The 15,868-nt window shown below is 56.7% G+C and overlaps 4 protein-coding genes across 4 annotated transcripts; 1 reads left to right on the forward strand and 3 right to left on the reverse strand.

The window, feature by feature from the left end:
* Window positions 1–397: 397 nt before the first annotated feature.
* Window positions 398–7,125, reverse strand: C8Q71DRAFT_444846 (glycosyltransferase family 2 protein). Its single transcript, XM_047918590.1, has 10 exons — window positions 6,693–7,125; window positions 4,704–6,642; window positions 3,768–4,655; window positions 2,677–3,711; window positions 2,469–2,623; window positions 2,329–2,413; window positions 1,803–2,276; window positions 1,472–1,741; window positions 1,357–1,410; window positions 398–1,304 (listed from the first exon to the last, which is right to left on the reverse strand). Exons 1-10 carry the CDS (start codon window positions 7,031–7,033, stop codon window positions 765–767), a joined length of 5,781 nt encoding a protein of 1,926 aa, XP_047772749.1. The 5' UTR covers window positions 7,034–7,125; the 3' UTR covers window positions 398–764.
* A 525-nt stretch (window positions 7,126–7,650) lies between these two features.
* Window positions 7,651–8,769, reverse strand: C8Q71DRAFT_444591 (uncharacterized protein). The gene is made up of 4 exons (XM_047918588.1): window positions 8,242–8,769; window positions 8,069–8,182; window positions 7,886–7,965; window positions 7,651–7,832 (listed from the first exon to the last, which is right to left on the reverse strand). Exons 1-4 carry the CDS (start codon window positions 8,681–8,683, stop codon window positions 7,701–7,703), a joined length of 768 nt encoding a protein of 255 aa, XP_047772750.1. The 5' UTR covers window positions 8,684–8,769; the 3' UTR covers window positions 7,651–7,700.
* Window positions 8,770–9,174: 405 nt separating this feature from the next.
* C8Q71DRAFT_444976 (permease for cytosine/purines, uracil, thiamine, allantoin-domain-containing protein) lies at window positions 9,175–11,471 on the reverse strand. The gene is made up of 5 exons (XM_047918591.1): window positions 11,119–11,471; window positions 10,831–11,060; window positions 10,400–10,770; window positions 10,246–10,347; window positions 9,175–10,186 (listed from the first exon to the last, which is right to left on the reverse strand). Exons 1-5 carry the CDS (start codon window positions 11,385–11,387, stop codon window positions 9,371–9,373), a joined length of 1,788 nt encoding a protein of 595 aa, XP_047772751.1. The 5' UTR covers window positions 11,388–11,471; the 3' UTR covers window positions 9,175–9,370.
* Window positions 11,472–13,163: 1,692 nt separating this feature from the next.
* Window positions 13,164–15,397, forward strand: C8Q71DRAFT_843994 (chromatin remodelling complex Rsc7/Swp82 subunit-domain-containing protein). The gene is made up of 5 exons (XM_047926581.1): window positions 13,164–13,923; window positions 13,977–14,249; window positions 14,298–14,810; window positions 14,863–15,275; window positions 15,340–15,397. Exons 1-4 carry the CDS (start codon window positions 13,281–13,283, stop codon window positions 15,066–15,068), a joined length of 1,635 nt encoding a protein of 544 aa, XP_047772752.1. The 5' UTR covers window positions 13,164–13,280; the 3' UTR covers window positions 15,069–15,275; window positions 15,340–15,397.
* Window positions 15,398–15,868: the final 471 nt, after the last annotated feature.

Here is a 15,868-nt window from a genome sequence, read left to right on the forward strand (position 1 = left end):
ACATACTGGATAGGCCGTATCTAGCGCACTGGCGGCTGACCACTCGCAGACGTTGTATCGGAACTTACAAGCCGCGTGAGAGCTAATATTGAGATTTGTAGCAGTCAGGGGCAGTCCAAGGGGAGGAGGCGGTCCTATTCAAGCGCATGGAGAACTTCGCTACATGAGGCTCCACGTTGATCCTAGAGGTACTCTGTGTATGTCGTATTTGACATATCTGACAGGGGCAGTGTCACGACGCTGTGCACTGGCATCTCGAGGTGATGGGAGATAAAAAGGGGCAATATTAATCCCAATGCCTGAAGATGCGGGATATGTTCGACCGAGACTTCGAGTCGGAGTTCGTGACGCTCGTAGGTGCCTCATCTACCTAAGCCTTGAACAGAAACCTCGACGGCGGCGTACTAGAAACAGGCCGCCCCCCTTCCCGAACAAGGCCTACACTCGGTGCAGGGAATGTAATCATTAGAAACTATGCGTCTGAGATACTATGTGAGCAGAGTACATGAGAGTCCAGTCCGTGTGGGTTCAGCCAGGTAGGTAACGTCAAGTTAATATACTTCGAAACGACAGGAGCGTACGCGTATGCACGTCGGCGGGGTGCGGGCGGGCGTCATAGTAATACGGAGGTCCGTTCTGCATGAGCGAGAGAGCAACAATCCGATGCGCAAGCGTAACACGAAAAGGAGAAAAGAACAAACCAAGTCCCGAGAAATATGCAGTCAATCCTGTCCATGTCTATGCAAATCCAGTCCACCCACTGCTCAGCCCGCGCGCGAAAGCAGCACCCGGTCAATCGCCTCGTTCACCACCCGCTTGCGCGCCGACAGGTCCATGCCGAAGCGCTGCTCCAGCTTCGTCCTGATCTCCCGCTTCGTCGTCGTCGCGAGATCCGCATCGCGCAGCACGTCCTCCACAGCGCGTTCGATCTCCGCGTCTGTCGGGCCGTCGAAGTACCCAGTCTGCTCGGGCGTCTGCGTGCGCGGGATGTCCACGCCAATGTAGTTGCTCGCAGGGCGCGACGGCGTCGGCTGGTAGAGCCCACCTGTCGAAACGGGTGCAGGGTAGCCGACGACGGACATCGTTGGCGTGTTCCGCCCTGAGTGGTAGCCGGGCGGCGGGTACATCATATGGGCTTGCGAGGGTGCGGGCGAGTATGCGCGCGACATGGCGGGTTCGTAGTACGTCTCGCGTCCATAGATAGATGCTGTGTGCGACTCGGCATAGCCGTCGTTCATCATCTTCGTCGGAGGCACCCACGAGCCAATGCTGTGGTTGGATTCCTTGTCCCAGAGCTCGTTTTCCTGGATCACATATGAGCATCGAACACATGGTTACCTTAGCAAAGATACGTACATAGTCGTTCCAAGACTTCAATGGTATTGACCGCGGATCGAACTTGCCTTCGTCCTGGAAGGGGGAAGAGACACTCAGCGAAACGGCCTCATCTCAGAACATGCAAGTGACTTACGTGGACAACAATCTTCTTGCCCGCCTCACCCAACACGACACGCGTGGCACCCCACGAGAAGTCGTCCATGCGCCAGAAAGAGTACAGTGGCAGCAAAAACGAGAATATCGGGATCGCAAGGATGTAGAACACCATCCAGCCAATCATGTCCCACTTGCGGCGCAGAATGAACACCAGCGCCTGCAGACCGTACACCGCAGCGATCATGATCGCCGAAATGACCGGGATGCCCTCCTTCTCGCCGACCGCACGATAGACCAGGTACACAATCTGCAGAGGGTCAACCGCTGTCAGCATCTCAACACACAGAAATAGACGGGGAGCTACTCACATAAGCGACAGTAACGGGTTGGATGAGCGTTGAGACCAAGTCGATCATGACGACGAAGCGCATCGAGAAACAGCAGAAGCCACACAGCTGCTCCAAGAACACAAGCTCCCCAAGATTATGCACAGTCGAGTTAATCCAGCGCCGACGCTGGGACAGCAGGATCTTCCAGTCATCTGGCGCGACCGTGTATGCGTGCGCGTCCCGGATGAACAGCGTCTTGTACATCGGGAAGTGCTTCATGACGAGCGTCGTGAGATACCGATCCTCACCGAGGTGCAGCAGATTCTTCATATGCAACGTGTCGACGCGGTTCTCGGAGTAGCTGTCGATGATCTGGTTGGACACGAAGAGCGGCTTGTGGGTGTCGGGTGTGCGCAGACGGTAGAGCGTGAAGCAACCGGGCAAGCAAGAGACTGAACCAAACAGGGACTCGAATGCCTTCGCCATGTGGTGCGAAATGAAGTATTCGTAGACCTGCACAGACCCTCAGCAATTGCGACAGAGAAGAATAGCATCGAACACATACCTGCATCATCGTCACGATGGATTGTTTGGCATTCGCCAGCTCGGTCTCTCCGCAAACACCAAGGGCCTTCTTGTCGTGCACCATGCTGTGTGATAGGTAGTGAATACATCGTAGTGGTCACGTCAGCAGATAGGACTTACGCGGAGACCAGCCGGTTGAGCGAAAGCGGATGCACCGTGGTGTCGGCATCAATCATGAAGATGTACTCATAGAACGATGGGTTGACACCAATGACGTTCTTGATCTGGTGGTACATCTCGAGCTCCAGAGGGTTCATCGGAGAGTTGAAATGGACCTGCACATAAGAGCATCAGCATTGTCAGTGACTTGGCTTCCCGGTAAACGTACCTTGTTCAAGAAGCGCATGAGCAGCATCTGCGTATCACGCTTACCACGGTTACCAGGCCTCGACTTCTCGCCTGGCTTGCCGCACTTGACGACGACCAAGTAGGGGACGACGTGGCCAGCATTCTCGTAGAGACCCGAGTAGACCTTGCCCATGTTGTGTTGCTTCGTGCCCTCGCCGAGAGACAAGAAACTGAGAGGCTCAGCGTCGATGTTTGGAGGTGCACCAAGAACGTCCAAGACGATCCGAGGCGTAGGCTGGTCATTACCGGAACCGACGACCATACCGTCGCAAACGATGAGGAGGAGCTTGCGCTTGTCGTCGTACTTCAGCTGCGCAAGCGAGTCGATCGTCCGCTGTAGACTCTGAACGCCTTCGGTGTAACAAGGAACCTGGCAGATGACGAACTTGTCGTGGTCCTCTGGTGCGCGCTCCGAGCCGAAGTTGATCGAGGCGATGAATTTGAACCCGATGACGCTGACCATGACAATCGACATCGCAAGTAGGATGTACGTGGCGAATTGGCACTTCGGCGAGTTTCGTGAATCAACCATACCGATGGCGAACAGGTTTCGCAGACAGGTCTTCTGCCATGTCAAGACCTGATCGTCCAACCCAAGGCCGTTGATCTTCTTCGTCACGTCCTGGCCGGAGTTGTACTGGAAGACACTGACGATGTCGGAACTCATGAAATGCGTATCGACATCCATACCGGACGGGAGGACCTCGTTGTCGAGGGGCGCAATCGACGGCGGGGAGGTAACGTAGTTCGTGAGATCGTAGATGATGCCGTCATAAACACCGACAGCGCTGCCTTTGCTCGCCATATTGCTGAGATCGGACATCGTATAGCCTATCCAGCCGACCCGGTTATTCCATCGCATCTGGACCATCTGTTCGAAGTACCAATCCGGACGGGAGTCATCGGTCCAGGCGCGGAAGTCGTGGTACTGTGCATTCTCATCCGTAGCGTTGGCCGAACTGAGCTGGATGTAGGGACTCACGGTTCCGGTGACTCCGTTGCAAAGCGCACTAACCTGTGGCGACCATGTAAGCAGGCAAGGAAGAGCAATAGCAAAGCTGAGTGACACACCTGCACCGGGAGAAGGTTGTCAGAAGCCACGCCGCCGTAGTTGAGAACCGATTTCTGCGACACGACGGGCACGGCAACCCCGTGCGTCACGGCGATTTCAGTGAGATCGAAGACCTCGCCGTGAATCGACGTGTAAACGTTGTTCGGGCTGTTCTTGTACGAATGCGCCTGCAACTCGCTCGTCGAGAAGACATGTTCCGTCGGGCAGATGAGGTTACCGAAGATGACGATGACGAAGACGACACAGCCGCACACAAACCAGATGAGCATGTTAAGGGCGAGCTTCTCTCGCCAGGCCTGCTGAATGTCGGGGCGCTTCATTCGACCAACCCACGCAAGCAGCGGGGTGGGGACCCAGAACGTGAGGACCCAGCAGAGCATCACCCATCGCCTGCGCAGCGTGCTCTCCCTGATAACCTCCGTCGTCTCGCCCTCCTGGATCTCCCCAGCCAGGGGCTCCTTGCCAGACAAGAGACCCTTCTTATCGGCGTCCTGGAACATGTTGCGGGAGGGCGCGTACGACTCGGTGTAGGCAGAGGCAGTCTCTACATCACGATGGCTCGTGTACGCACTCCGCCCATCGTAGTCATCGCTGCGCAAGGACTTCCTCTCGTCGTAATCGTCGTACATCTCCGCGCGCTGGAAGGGCGACGCGTTCTGCACGAGCGGTAGCTGCTGATTGGACTGCCCGAATGGGTCGTTGTAACCGCCGTCGTAGGGCGACTCAGAATCAGGGGTTTGGTACGGCGCATACGGATCGCCCAGGCCTCTTGGACCAAGACCAGCCTCCGCTTCGGCATCCCGCATCCTGTTGCGCTTCTGTTCTTCAGTGTCCTTCGAGCGTACATCGTCCTCCAGTGCGTGAAACGCGCGTTGTGAAAGGTATACCTGGTGCCACCGTTAGCCAAAGGCGACATGAGTGGAGCTGCGACATACCTGGCTCATCCCGAGCACAATGTCTTTCTCGTCGAGACCTAATGTCGTCCGTACTTGCTCGATGCGTGCCCGCGGATCGCCTTCATGCACGTTGAGTACCGTGAGGTAACCGTTATACCGTTGGACGAACTCCTCGGGCGTCATGTTCGCCTCGAACACCGCCGCACATCTCTTCGCGACCTCCGCGAGACCGAGGCTGCGAACCTGGCCCTTGACCGAGCGACCCTCGAGCTGATTCGGCAGCTGGGAGTCGTTGGGGTTGACGCAGAAGACGTACCAAGACTGCGTCTCCTCAAGCGTCTCGAACAGAGTGTCCAGCGCGGACCGGAACTCGCCTGCCACGCAGGGCGGGCCACTCGCCTGTACCGCCGTGCCCAGGGGTTCCTCGTCATCGCGGTCCTTCTCGTCAACGTCCCCACTTTCCCTGACGGTCGGCATGCGCTTGATCGTGCCCTTTCTCCGGACGGACGGCGCACGCATGGGCTTGACGGGCTGCTGCGCGGACACGATGGTGTCCTCGTTGCGCGGGTGCGCCTGCGTCGCGATAGCCTTGCCGGAGTACAGGCTGCGGACGAAGGGGTTGGACGATCCGGAGCCGTCCGCCGGGGGTCCCTCGCCCGCACTCGTGCCTCGGAGGAGCGAGACGAAGTCGGGGTTGAGTGCCTCGAGATTGCGCTCGAGGAAGCTCTCCGAGGAGTAGGTGACGGGGCCGGTGAAGTGGTTGACGGTGAACGTGGGGAAACCGGTGCGGTCGATGGAACCCGCCTTGAATGACGAATGGTTGCCCCACCGCTTCGTGAACGCCTCGACCATCGTGTGATTGCTCTTCTTCGGTAGGCGACGTGCCTGGTCATCCATGATGTGAATCAGACCGCCGGGCTTGTTCTGCAGTAAACGAAGGCATTCCGAGTTGTCGAAGTAGGGCACCTGCGGAACGAGGCGCGAGATACCCTCGCTGTTGTACTCGGCGACGTGGCTCTCGAACAACTTCCTCTGTATGAAGTTCTGCAGTCGCTCGTTGGCAAAATTGATGCAGAACTGGTCGAGGGAATTCGGCCGGCTGGTGAGGTTCTGTGGTCCCGGGAGGTCGAACAGGCCAATGAAGGTGTTGAAGTCGTCGCGGCAGAGACGTTGATTGATGTGCTCATTGAGCCAGGCGAAGAGGAGAGCATACAGCGATTTAGCGAGCTCATCACGGTTGTCGGATGCGCCATCCGGGTCGAGGAACACCGTGCAGACCTCTTTCTTGACGAGCTTTGTCCGATATGACAGCGACGCCTCGAGCGCGGAAGGCTGCACGCCGAGGAAGTCCGCGACGATGTCGAGGATATCGGTGTTGCGGACGACGGCGGCTTCCTCGTTCCGGAAACGGTCGATCGTGAACTCGAGGTTGCCCAAGTGGAGGATCGCGGCGACCAGCTGGCACGTCTGCGCAACATGCCGTTTCGAGAAGCCTACGTTCTTGAGCGCCATTTTTAGCTGGTCAAACCTCACGGCGTCCTCGCTCCGCCCAGCATTCCCAGCCCCACGGCCGCCCGTGTTGCGCAACCCGATATAACGATACGTGGTCTTGTCGTGCAGCTGGAGGTGCTGTCGCTCCTCCGGCGACGCCCCAGCGACGAGGTAGTAGAAAATATGGAAATTCCGCTCCCCCGACGGCGCTCCTGAGACGCGGTTGCGCTCCAGGTAGTAGTCAAGCGTCTTCATGCCGCAAAGGCGACCGCGCTCCGTGAACTGTAGTTCGGTATACTTGCCAAACCGCGAGGCATTGGGGTTGAAGAGCGTGCGCGCATTCCCGAACGTCTCGAGTACGAACTCGGCGGCGGGCACCTGGTTGACGAGCTTCGAGCCCTTCTTCCCCGGCTGGCTCACGCTGAGTTCGAGCAGCGTTTTGATGGCCAGCCGGCGGTTCTCCGACTTGCCACTGCCCGTCTCTCCTCTGCATGAATGTCAGGAACTTGCCAAGAAGAAAGGTGATCAGAGACGCACGTCAAGAGGATTGACTGGTCCTGGGTCGTTCTCCGCATATGATAGTAGGCATTGTTGGCGAGCTGGAAGATGTGCGGCGGTAGACGCGTCTTGCCGGGGGAAGTATCGCGGTATTCGGCAGCATAGTTCTGGAGCACTGCGTCGGAATTACTGGGGACGTACTTGTGAGGATTGACGGCGACGACAGCACAGCTTCCGATGCTAGTGTAGATGCTGTCGGACATGAACCGTTCGCGGATGCATGAGACGATGATGTCTTCGTTCACGGGTGCGAGTGTCGCGAGGTCGTCAACGGCCTCGAGCCGTTGGCGAGTGGTGCCGTTAGACTCTCGTCTGTTCATGGCGGCCCGATGTGCCACCTAGGCGGTCTTAGAACGGTCGAGGAGGATGGAGAGGGAAGGGAGAGAAAGGCGTGGTCGCCGTCGCCGTCGTGGAAGCTGCAAGAACACATCATAAGTAGAATTGTAATAATCGCTATGGGTCCAGGGCTTCCCACGCTCAGTAAAGAATACAGTGATTACAAACAGTAAGTAATCCTTCATCGATGTTTCATAACTTACAGTCATTACTGTAAGTATGCACGGCAACGAGGCACAGCCCACGCCAGACCCTGTGCTCTGACGGTGCAACTTACTCGGACGAGAACACCACCGAGGAGCCATGGGGAGGCCCAAGGGGGGCCGAGCTCATACACTAAGATGCGTGGGCGCGACAACCATATTACAGGCCTGCAGCTTTATCGAGCATTGCATACTGTATAGTATTAGAGCGGGTACTTGGGAGTTAATCCTGGCGCCAGTGTCACTCCGGGCTGTGGATCACTGGATGAGGTCGTCGGTGTAGATTGTCACTAATGGGAGGCTTGACACTGCTATGAGGTCGGTATCAACGCAACGCGGAACGTTACAAGCGGCGTAGCATTGGAATAACGTACGTACCTAGGTATAGGCATGCATAATAGGTCGCTGATCCGTCTCAAGCTTGAATGTTGCAGCGTGTGGATTAAGATCATTGTCCTTTCGCAGCCCTGTCCTCGAGTATTTCCTTGAGACGTGCCGCAAGCCCCTCAGTGAGCTGCGTTAAGCCGTCACCGGTGCAGAGCCGGTAGGACGGCATTGGTTGATACGTGCTTGGCAGGATCTGTGGGTGAGTATGAGCCTAAATCGTCGAGGTACGTGAGTTCAAGAGCATACCTCGCCATCTTCAACACGCACAGATGCAAGAATGTCGTCGACATCGCCTATGCGCCCGAGAGCAGGAACATTGCGCTGGTCTATGACGGAGGTACGAGGCAGGACAAGAGGCAGATTAGCCGTTGTGACGGTCAGCAGGTGAGTGGCAGAGGTCGCAAAGCCCGGAAGAACACAACAACGCACCATGGACGTGCATCCAGCCAACTTGGGTCTGGATGGCTCCATTCTTCTGGACGTCGTCTACACCATCCCGGAGCGCGCCCTGGACTGCCCCGTGCAATACATCCCGGAACAACGCTGGACGCCAAGACCGAAGATGAACGGAGGGCACAGCTTCAAGGTGACAAAGGACGTACGATTCTCGACGAAATCATTCAGCCCCGCATCCTCCTCCTTCCCTCCCGGCGTGCTCGCGGGTAGCCACCCGATCACTGTGCAAGATTGCACAGACGGCGGCGGGGTTGGCAGAAATGACAGTGCAAACACAGGAGATGTACGCGAGACGTCATTGGGTGCCTCAAAGAGGTGGTAGAAGAGGTCGGAGCGTTCGGGATCGGGGAAGGACGTGTTTGGGTTGGTCGAGTTCGACGCGCGGGGCGTGGACGAGAACGGTCGTGAAGTTGAGCGATTGCCCAGCGGTGTAGGTCTCCTAGACACCCGCGAAGAGAACGAATGACCGACTTGAGCGCGACTCTGCGGTGGTACCCGGGTAATCGCTAGTCGGCCAGGGCCAGCGTGTAGATGTTGGTGGACGAAGCTAGAGAGAATTCGTTGTGTGGAGGCCGTGTGAAGCGACATAGTATGGGATGGTCAATAGAAAGATTGAAGAGGTAGCGTACTTTTATACTCGGCGAAAGTAGGACTTTGTCGGCAATGAATTCAGAACCGAGTTGGTGCTGGCCTCGACCTTGACGTCGCCCGGCAGATCAGCCACCAATGTTCCCTTTATGGCAGGTGTAGTGGTTCGGATCTAAGAAGTACTCACCGCTGATACAAGAAGTCTTACAGGGCTCCTAGAACAACCACTGCGGACAAACCCCTTTGTTTGGCGTCGGATAAGTCTCAGATCATCGTTAGAATGAGTATATCATCTCGAAATCCGAACATGAATTATTATCGGTGACCGAACATTGAAAGGCACGGCTCCTCATTGGCTGCCTTTCAATGTTCGGTCCAGGAAAATAGATAATATTCGGATTTCGAGATGATATACACGTTCTGACAATGTTCTGACGATGTAAGCGCTCCGTGCAACCTGCTTTGTCCGCAGTGAACACACTCCCGACACTTTCTGGGGGGCACCCGGGGGTAAATCAAGTATCCCGAACATCTATTGTCTGTCGTATACAGTAGCTCTATAACTCAGTGTATAAGTACAAGTTTCGCATATCGTATGTCTCGATCCTAGCAGACCTATACTCGTGAAATTTCATGCACGTAGTACCTATAGATAGGCAAACGTGAAACACATATCCCCAGATCAACTCACACCTCCAAGACAGCCACGTCATACTCCTTCCCACCATCCTCGACCACCTTCTCATCTGTCTCGACACTGGCCTCCTCGCCCGCGAGACGTGCACGCTCGTCAATCGCGCGCTGCTCGGCAAACTCGTGAGCCATCTGCTCGAAGGGCATGCTCGGATCGATGTTGCTCAGCGGGCGAATCTTGCAGATGATGACGTAAAGCACGCCCGCAGTGACCGCGGAGACGTACCAGCCGAGCTCGTCGATTTTGGTCGCGTTCTCGGGCACCGACAAGCCGAACGTGCCGACAAAGCCAACGAACGGAAGCATCATGCCGCAAAAGTACGCAACGCACGCGTTGAGGTTGAAGCCGTGGGAGTACATGTACGTCGCGCCCTTCTCGGACGAGTACGCATCCATGATGGCGATGTTGCCGCGGCGCACGAACCAGTAGTCCGTGATCATGATCGCCGCGGCAGGGCCCATGAAGATGCCGTACCCGCCGAGGAACGCGAGGAAGCCGTTGCTCGACGCGAGGATCTTCCACGGCTGCAGCGCGAGCGCGATCGTCCCGCAGAACCACATCCCGCGCGAGATGTTGAAGACGGTCGGGAAGAGCGCGGTGATGTCTGAGCCGAAGGGGAGCAGATTCGCGCCGAGGAGCGAACCGAAGTTGAACAGCAGTGAGCAGAAGGCAAGCAGGAAAACGAAGAAGCGCATGGGGCCCGTGAACGAGTGCTCTAGCATCGCGTCGTAGACGTCCCATTGGTTCCATAGCGTGATGCCCCATGCTTGCTGGAGCGCGGCGGTACCGAATATGCCAATCATCCCGCCCTATTGAAGTACGTGTTAGCATGAGAATACAGGTTCAGCTTGAGTCGATCTTTACTCACAATGGCCGCAGGGAACGGTACGAAGAGGACGTGCGTCCAGAGCACAGCGTTCGGACTGTTGGAGTAACGCGAGAAGTCGGGCATGTTGGCAATGAACGTCGACTACGACAGCCCGTAAGCACCTACACCGCACATTCATAACATGACGACTCACCCAGTTCCCCATGCACGAGTTGATCGAACTGACCATCAGCCACGCCAGAGTTGCGCCCTTTGGAAGCTTGCTCGCGTCCGTACCCGCGAGAGCCGCCGTGCTGGCGAGCTTGCCCTTGCTCTGTACAAGACAGTAGATGAGCAGGCCCAGGACGCTCGGTGGGAGGATCCACGCCTTGAAGTTGTACAGCCACTTGAGGCGCGTCGGACGGAGCGAGCAGAACGGGAGAACGAACGCCCAGAAGATGAGGAAGCCAACGAACCGCTGAACCGTGCAGCCGACGGACTCAGGGAAGGAGACTGAGAGGTTGTTCCAACCATTCCCGACGACGCAGTTGATCATCGTGGAGATAAACGCGCCACCTTGGAATGCTACGCAGCGTTGTTCATCAGATTAGCTACTTCAATGCGGGCAGACCAAGCAGCACTTACTGATGACGGACACCCAAAGGCAAGCACAGACACCGCGAGCTAGCACGGGCCAATAGTGGCCGTACATGCCGAAGCAGGTTCGCAAAATGACGGGGTAGCCTACATGGTAGTTCGCCGCGGCGCGTGAGTTGAGCGCCATACACGTCCCAGCCACCGCCGCAGCGATCCAGACACAGATCGTCGCCTGCCACCATGACAGACCGCTGTCAACCAAACTCGACCCAAGAGTCCTACGAGCAGAGCATAAACATGAGTCATACGTCCCGAAGAGGATAGGCGAAGGCATACCAGTTACCGAAGCCCATTCCGAACCAGAAAATGCAGAAGTTGTACCACCGCCAATTCACCTGGGCAGGTGGGGACGGCTTCAGGTCCTCATTGATCCACGAGTGCGCCTGGTGCGTGTTGCCTTCCGTGTGGATGTACGCCAGGAAGGCCTCCTTGGAGTCAAACGCGTGCCGAAGGCGGTGGGCCCACCCGCGCACGGGCGCGACGAGCTTCGTATGCACGCCGTCCTTCACGTCGTCCGTTGATGGAATGTGCATGGTGAAGTGCATTGGGGCTACGCTTGATCCTGGAGGGCCAAGGACAATAGGCAAGAACGAAGCCTATGGCGGGCGCACGGCAGCAGCGCCGGGTCAGACGAGAAGTCATTGCTTTATATACGCCCGCCGCGGGCGAAATAGAAAAACGCGGACGCCCGTACATCGTACATGATTCAGGTACTAGCCGCTCCACCAGTTCGCGGTCCTCGACGGTCCGCAGAGTCTGTGGCGATAACGGGTCAATGATAAGTACTCGTCTGCCGTGGAAGCCGTGTATCGCAAGATACGCGTTGAGATTGAAACAGACATGTATGATAGTCTGAGCCTTCCGAGACGAATCGCTAAGGTGAGATTCAGACAAGGTTGCAATGTCGTGTGGCGACTTACCGCCCAACGTGTGCGTGTGTATGCATATCATTTGACCGATCCAGAGAGCGTGCACGCTGCTCGTGATGTTACTGACCTTCATATGTATGATACGGCCAACATTTCTTCCACGATGCCGTTCGCGCGGGGCACAGATGAGTTGAGTTGAAGATAAGCATTTGATGACGGTTGAAGTTCGGTATGGCCATGTGAGTTATCTTCGGGCTTTTGCTACAGGGGCTTATCACCCGCCGTCCGGCGACTTACAGATTATGTCGGTACCTCTCATAATGAGGCACCCTACTAAATAGCACCAACGCCAACCTTGTACCTGCCTTGAGCACAGTGTGAGTCAGTGTGTATAGCACGAGTCGTAGCTCATTGGCCTGCACCTTGAAGCGACCTTGAAACGAGAGTGTCCTCCCACCTTGAACGCGAGCACTGGTATATAGACAACTTGTCGGCTTCCTGGCCAATGGACACGATTCAGGGGCCTTGTCGTGTTTGTGCCCATAGGCCAGTCTCATCCTCGATCACGGCGAGCCGTTGGTCGGCACCGAGTTTCGCAAGACGCATTTATTCAGGTACAGTTGCAAGTGTGTGGGCCCAACGATCGGCGGGGACGCAAGTCGTATACATGCCGACGGCGGGCAATCGTCGCAGGGCTCCTAGTGATCCAGACACATCTACAGTGGTCCCGCCAGGGGTGAGCGTCGACGACAATCTCGGCACCCCTTCGTAGACGGTAGCTGCCGGCAAGACCAGATCGTCTTGGAGCACCAATGTACAGGGGGCGGTCCGTCTTGACTCCAGGGTACGACAGATGTACTACGTCGCCCCCCAAATTGAAGCGCTACTACTGAGTTTGCCCTGCATCAACGCGAGGGACTTCGGGTTACTTGTGACTCTAGAGTGTCAGAAGCTCACCACGATGATAATGATACCTTGGTGATACCGGATGACCCATTGAGCATTAGCTCTGTGGTCGTTGGGCGTTCCCTGCGGACCCTCCACATAGGCGATAGTCTACGGGGAAATTTGGTGGGTTATACGAACTTGATACAAACACTAGCGTGTCGAGCAGAACGACCGCACTTGGACGTAGGAGGCAATCATGAAGACGTACGTTGCACGCTCAGCGCGCCTCTGGTTGCCAGCAATAACGCCTCGATGGTCAACGACTAAATCCTCGAACCAACTGGACAGGGAGCCCTTGTATAAGTTTACGTTGCAGGATCTCTTCTTCGTCTTCTTGCGGGGTTGGAGGTGCACATGGCATGGAGAATTGTAATGTGCAGGAATAGTAACGGTCAATGCATGATATGACGACTTTGGGCAACAGAGGGCAGCAGCTGGCGACCACTCGGCGCTCATTTGGTCGGTCCTCCCGATCCGATCTCATCTCATCCTCAGCGTGGTAATGCCACAGACGCGTTCCAACTCGCGTTCACCCAACGTTCACCGCAGTTGCCAGTGGCTCGCTCTCAGTGTCTCGCCGCCTACGCGTACGAATATTCACGAATACTGCAGGACTTACGAATGGCACCCCGCGTTGCTCCGAAAATCAGAATACGACCGCCCGGACGGCCACCTGCAGCATCCACTTCGCATGAAGCGCCTATCGAAGAGGAGGAGGTCGTTATCACGGACGCGGAGGAGCCTGCTGCAGATGACGAACATGGAGACGATGCAGCGACACCACAAGTGGAGGACGATATGGACGTAGACGTGGAGGTCGAGACAGCGGGCGGTGGCGAGTACGGCAGCGTCGCTGACCCCGAAGAAGGCGAAGGGGCGGAGGACGGTGAGGAGGCGACACCTCTCAAGCGAGGGAGAGGGAGGCCGAAGGGGAGCAGGAACAAGGCACCGGGGACGAGCACACCGAGGGCCAAAGCAAAGGTTCGAGGACGGGGCAAAGGCAGCCGCGGCATCACAATCAAGCTGCCGAGACGGACAGGCGAGGAAGTCGAGCAGGGTGAGGAGAGCGTTGCGGTGGAAACAGGTACCCCTACGCCCGTGGAAGACGCGCCAGCCGTGGGTGTAGACGAAGGTCCCGTGGGCGGCGGGAAGCCTTTCCGACTGATCAATGGACAAGTCTACATCATCGAGAACGACGAGTATGTCACCGAGGACGACCCGAAGGGCGACACCAAGATCGACCAGTATGGTAACCTGCTCGGCGGTGCGTGTGCTCGCTATGCTCAGCTTTCTAGCATAAAGCTCATTCGACCTCAGATCGCAAGTTCAAAGCGCAGACGTTCCAGCTGCCTAACCGACATCCAGACCGAATGTACATGCTCGCGATCGACGCTGCGCGCACGTCTGGCTTCCGCGACTCGTTGTACTACTTCAGGCGAAACCCACTCGCTATGAAGCTGGGCGCGACGCAGGCGGAGAAAGAGTACCTCATCGAAGTGGGCAAGCTCGGTTCACATTTGCGCACTCGCAGCGTGACAATGATCACCGCGCGCAGTGCATACAAACTGCACGGCGCTAGAACTATACAACGTGCGTACGTTTCTGGATCCTACCGCCAAACGAGCTGACGATGTGCAGAGGGGAAGTGGGTGATCGACGACTACTATGAAGACAAAGCGCTAGCAGAGTGCACCGCCAAGGGACTGAAGCCCGGAGATCCGGTCGACGAACCCCAGGACACCGCCGCAACTGCCCCGGAGCCCACTGCAGCAAAAGCGGACCGCATGGGTAGCGGCATGGGGTTGTACCGCGCTGGCGGCCCGACGACGATCTTCGGTGGCTCAGGTTGGGGGCCGTATAGCGACGGCCCGTTGAACGCAGTACGGAAGAGTCTCCTTACTCGGGATGGCTTGAACGAGGAGAATTGGACGTACGTCGCAGCGCAGAGGGCAGCCGACATGAGCCGGGAGTGGGCGGACCTGCGCGCGGAGGGCATGAAGGTATGCGGAGGGATACTGGAGGGCTCTGCGAGTCAGGATCAGGCAGAGACGAAAGCCAAGGAGAGGGGGGCTGCGAAGAGACGGAAGGTATGGGGCGAGGACGAGCCAATGCCTCTGGGCGTGTACGAGCCGCACTCGGGAGTCGTCCTCTGTGAGTGACTGTCCGATTATCGCCCATCCTAATCTGACCGTTACGTTGATAGACCGGTCGGACACGCAGCCTACACGAGCACGCTGGGAGTCTGTGGACGATAAACAGCCTGTATTGGGCGGAACTAAAGCTGGCAGCCAGGCTTGGGGCCTTGCATGGGTCGACACCTGCATGGAAGCGCCATCGCCCGAAGAACTCGATGAGGAGGGCGCAAAACTTCGCGCACCGTTCGTACAGTACGCCGTCCAGCCTCCGTAGCGATATCGCCGGAGATTGTGCTTTCAAGTTGTGTCATAGTAGATTTCTTCTTGACTTCTTGAGGCATCCCCGTCAGTGTCGCCGGAGTAGCTGGTGATGTGGCTTCGTACCGCGTCCCTCGGGGTGGTTTGCGTTCTGACAAAACCATATAGACACTAGATCCGAACAGAAAGCGAACAGCGTGTAAGTCGAGATGTACACGAGGTCCTGACATGTCGTCCCCCCATGAGGCCAATCCGCCGCTGCGAACCAATGTCAACTAAGCACGGACCTCATGTTTGATGATTCGCAAGGTAACCTTCTCTCGCTTCACCTGCTCTTTGTCGAGCACGAATAGGGGAGTGTATGGTAGGGTGTTGCGGCCATAGGTCGACTGTTTCTCCGTCTTCACTCACTCATGGTCGCACGCTCAAAATTTTCGGTACGCCTCTTCATTCACTTCTCGCGTCACATAAAGCTGATCAAACATTTGTGCAATGGTACATTCCCCGTATGGCCTTACCGCTGTTGCGCAGCTGTCAGCGATGTACTAAGCCCTATGGCAATGCGAATCTATCTGCGAATCACGCATGGTACTTTTCTACGCTATTCCACGTCGGCGGTAACCTTGCTTCGACTTCCAGGAATATGCCTCGGGACGCCACTAAGTAAAGGAGTGCACCTAGATGCGCATTCTGAGGCCCACGATTTCTATGCTCCTGTGGGCTCCGTCGTGAGATCGCCGCGCCTTGCGGATACAGCAAGACGACTCTGGGGATATACCGAACGATCAACGCTGGTGGTCGACTTCTCAGAGCGTT

The sequence above is a fragment of the Rhodofomes roseus genome, assembly GCF_022264815.1.
Source record: "Rhodofomes roseus strain CIRM-BRFM 1785 chromosome Unknown C8Q71scaffold_41, whole genome shotgun sequence".
In the NCBI taxonomy this organism is placed as follows: Eukaryota; Fungi; Basidiomycota; class Agaricomycetes; order Polyporales; family Fomitopsidaceae; genus Rhodofomes; species Rhodofomes roseus.

Coding starts and splice junctions, on each gene's coding strand:
- C8Q71DRAFT_444846 (XM_047918590.1), bottom strand. CDS start 7,033: ATGAACAGACGAGAGTCTAACGGCACCACTCGCCAACGGCTCGAGGCC. Junction 2,624..2,676: donor TCATGCGCTTCTTGAACAAG/GTACGTTTACCG, acceptor TCTTATGTGCAG/GTCCATTTCAACTCTCCGAT. Junction 1,742..1,802: donor AACCCGTTACTGTCGCTTAT/GTGAGTAGCTCC, acceptor GACCCTCTGCAG/ATTGTGTACCTGGTCTATCG.
- C8Q71DRAFT_444591 (XM_047918588.1), bottom strand. CDS start 8,683: ATGTCGCTTCACACGGCCTCCACACAACGAATTCTCTCTAGCTTCGTC. Junction 8,183..8,241: donor GAATGATTTCGTCGAGAATC/GTACGTCCTTTG, acceptor CTTGGCGTCCAG/CGTTGTTCCGGGATGTATTG. Junction 7,966..8,068: donor TGGCTGGATGCACGTCCATG/GTGCGTTGTTGT, acceptor CCTCCGTCATAG/ACCAGCGCAATGTTCCTGCT.
- C8Q71DRAFT_444976 (XM_047918591.1), bottom strand. CDS start 11,387: ATGCACTTCACCATGCACATTCCATCAACGGACGACGTGAAGGACGGC. Junction 11,061..11,118: donor GGAATGGGCTTCGGTAACTG/GTATGCCTTCGC, acceptor CTCTGCTCGTAG/GACTCTTGGGTCGAGTTTGG. Junction 10,187..10,245: donor TACCGTTCCCTGCGGCCATT/GTGAGTAAAGAT, acceptor GTACTTCAATAG/GGCGGGATGATTGGCATATT.
- C8Q71DRAFT_843994 (XM_047926581.1), top strand. CDS start 13,281: ATGGCACCCCGCGTTGCTCCGAAAATCAGAATACGACCGCCCGGACGG. Junction 14,250..14,297: donor CGGCGCTAGAACTATACAAC/GTGCGTACGTTT, acceptor GACGATGTGCAG/AGGGGAAGTGGGTGATCGAC. Junction 14,811..14,862: donor GCACTCGGGAGTCGTCCTCT/GTGAGTGACTGT, acceptor TTACGTTGATAG/ACCGGTCGGACACGCAGCCT.